The sequence below is a fragment of the Limulus polyphemus genome, unplaced genomic scaffold (assembly GCF_000517525.1).
Source record: "Limulus polyphemus unplaced genomic scaffold, Limulus_polyphemus-2.1.2 Scaffold3942, whole genome shotgun sequence".
Lineage (NCBI taxonomy): Eukaryota > Metazoa > Arthropoda > Merostomata > Xiphosura > Limulidae > Limulus > Limulus polyphemus.
The window spans coordinates 87,956-89,000 of NW_013669552.1; the positions used below are offsets into that span (position 1 = coordinate 87,956).

At 27.4% G+C, this 1,045-nt stretch overlaps 1 protein-coding gene across 2 annotated transcripts in view; it reads left to right on the forward strand.

Moving 5' to 3' along the window:
* LOC106470320 (proteasome activator complex subunit 3-like) overlaps positions 1-1,045 on the forward strand; it is a 39,074-nt gene that overhangs the window by 27,170 nt on the left and 10,859 nt on the right. For both annotated transcript variants that reach the window (XM_013930867.2, XM_013930869.2), the window contains one exon: positions 582-644. In XM_013930867.2, the coding sequence (XP_013786321.1) occupies positions 582-644 (63 nt within the window). The remainder of the gene's footprint in view (positions 1-581; positions 645-1,045) is intronic.

The window sequence follows — 1,045 nt, forward strand, 5'->3', positions numbered from 1 at the left end:
ACTTTCACTAGGACTGTATGTGAGGGTTTGATTATATCTTTATTGATGTAATTTGTAAATATAGTACTAAAAAATAGAGTTCTTAAAAACTTGTTTTTCAATGAAGGGTAGCACTTTTAATATATAAAAACATTACAGTTTATATCAGCACAACCCAAACACCTGTCCCGTGCAGTACTTCCCAGAAAAATCCTTTTTTTTAGAAAATGTTCAGTTTTTCTAAATTTTTTGTTAATGAGTTATGAATACTACGATTAGTACAAGCTCAAACAGCCACCCATAGGGTGACGTTCCTGCTAGTAATCTTAAGTTAAAAAGTTTTTAGGGTATATTGTAAAAATTTAACATATATGACCAATAATAAATATATATATATATATATATTGGTAAAAAATTGTAAAGTTTGTTTTCATGTATTGAAATTATTATTTGAAAGTTCAAATATTTTCATTTTCTGTGTAATTATTCTCACAGAATGGTTTATATACATTAAATATATTTATTCTTATACATTTGTATTTAAAATAGGCTGTGTAACTTTCCAAGTTTTCATGTGCCCTTATAATTTTCATTTTAAAAAGGCTGAAAAGTTGGTTTTGAATGATTTTCCAAAGAAAATACTCGAACTAGAAGAAATTTTACAAGTAAGTGTGTTTCGGTATGTTTTTTCATAAGACTACTCGCTATTAGTTAGATAGGAATGCATTTCTTCTGGAGATAAATTTACTAAGCCTATTTAGTGCTTTCAATATAAGTTTAGTTCTTGTATTCTCATTATGTCCTCTAGTTTTAAACAGATAAGGTATAGAAATTAGAAAGCCTATTTAGTGCTTTCAATATAAGTTTAGTTCTTGTATTCTCATTATGTCCTCTAGTTTTAAACAGAAAAGGTATAGAAATTAGAAAAGCCTATTTAGTGCTTTCAATATAAGTTTAGTTCTTGTATTCTCATTATGTCCTCTAGTTTTAAACAGATAAGGTATAGAAATTAGAAATCTTGTGTGTGTGTGTGTGTGTGTGTGTGTGTACTTTGTCTCGATGAAAT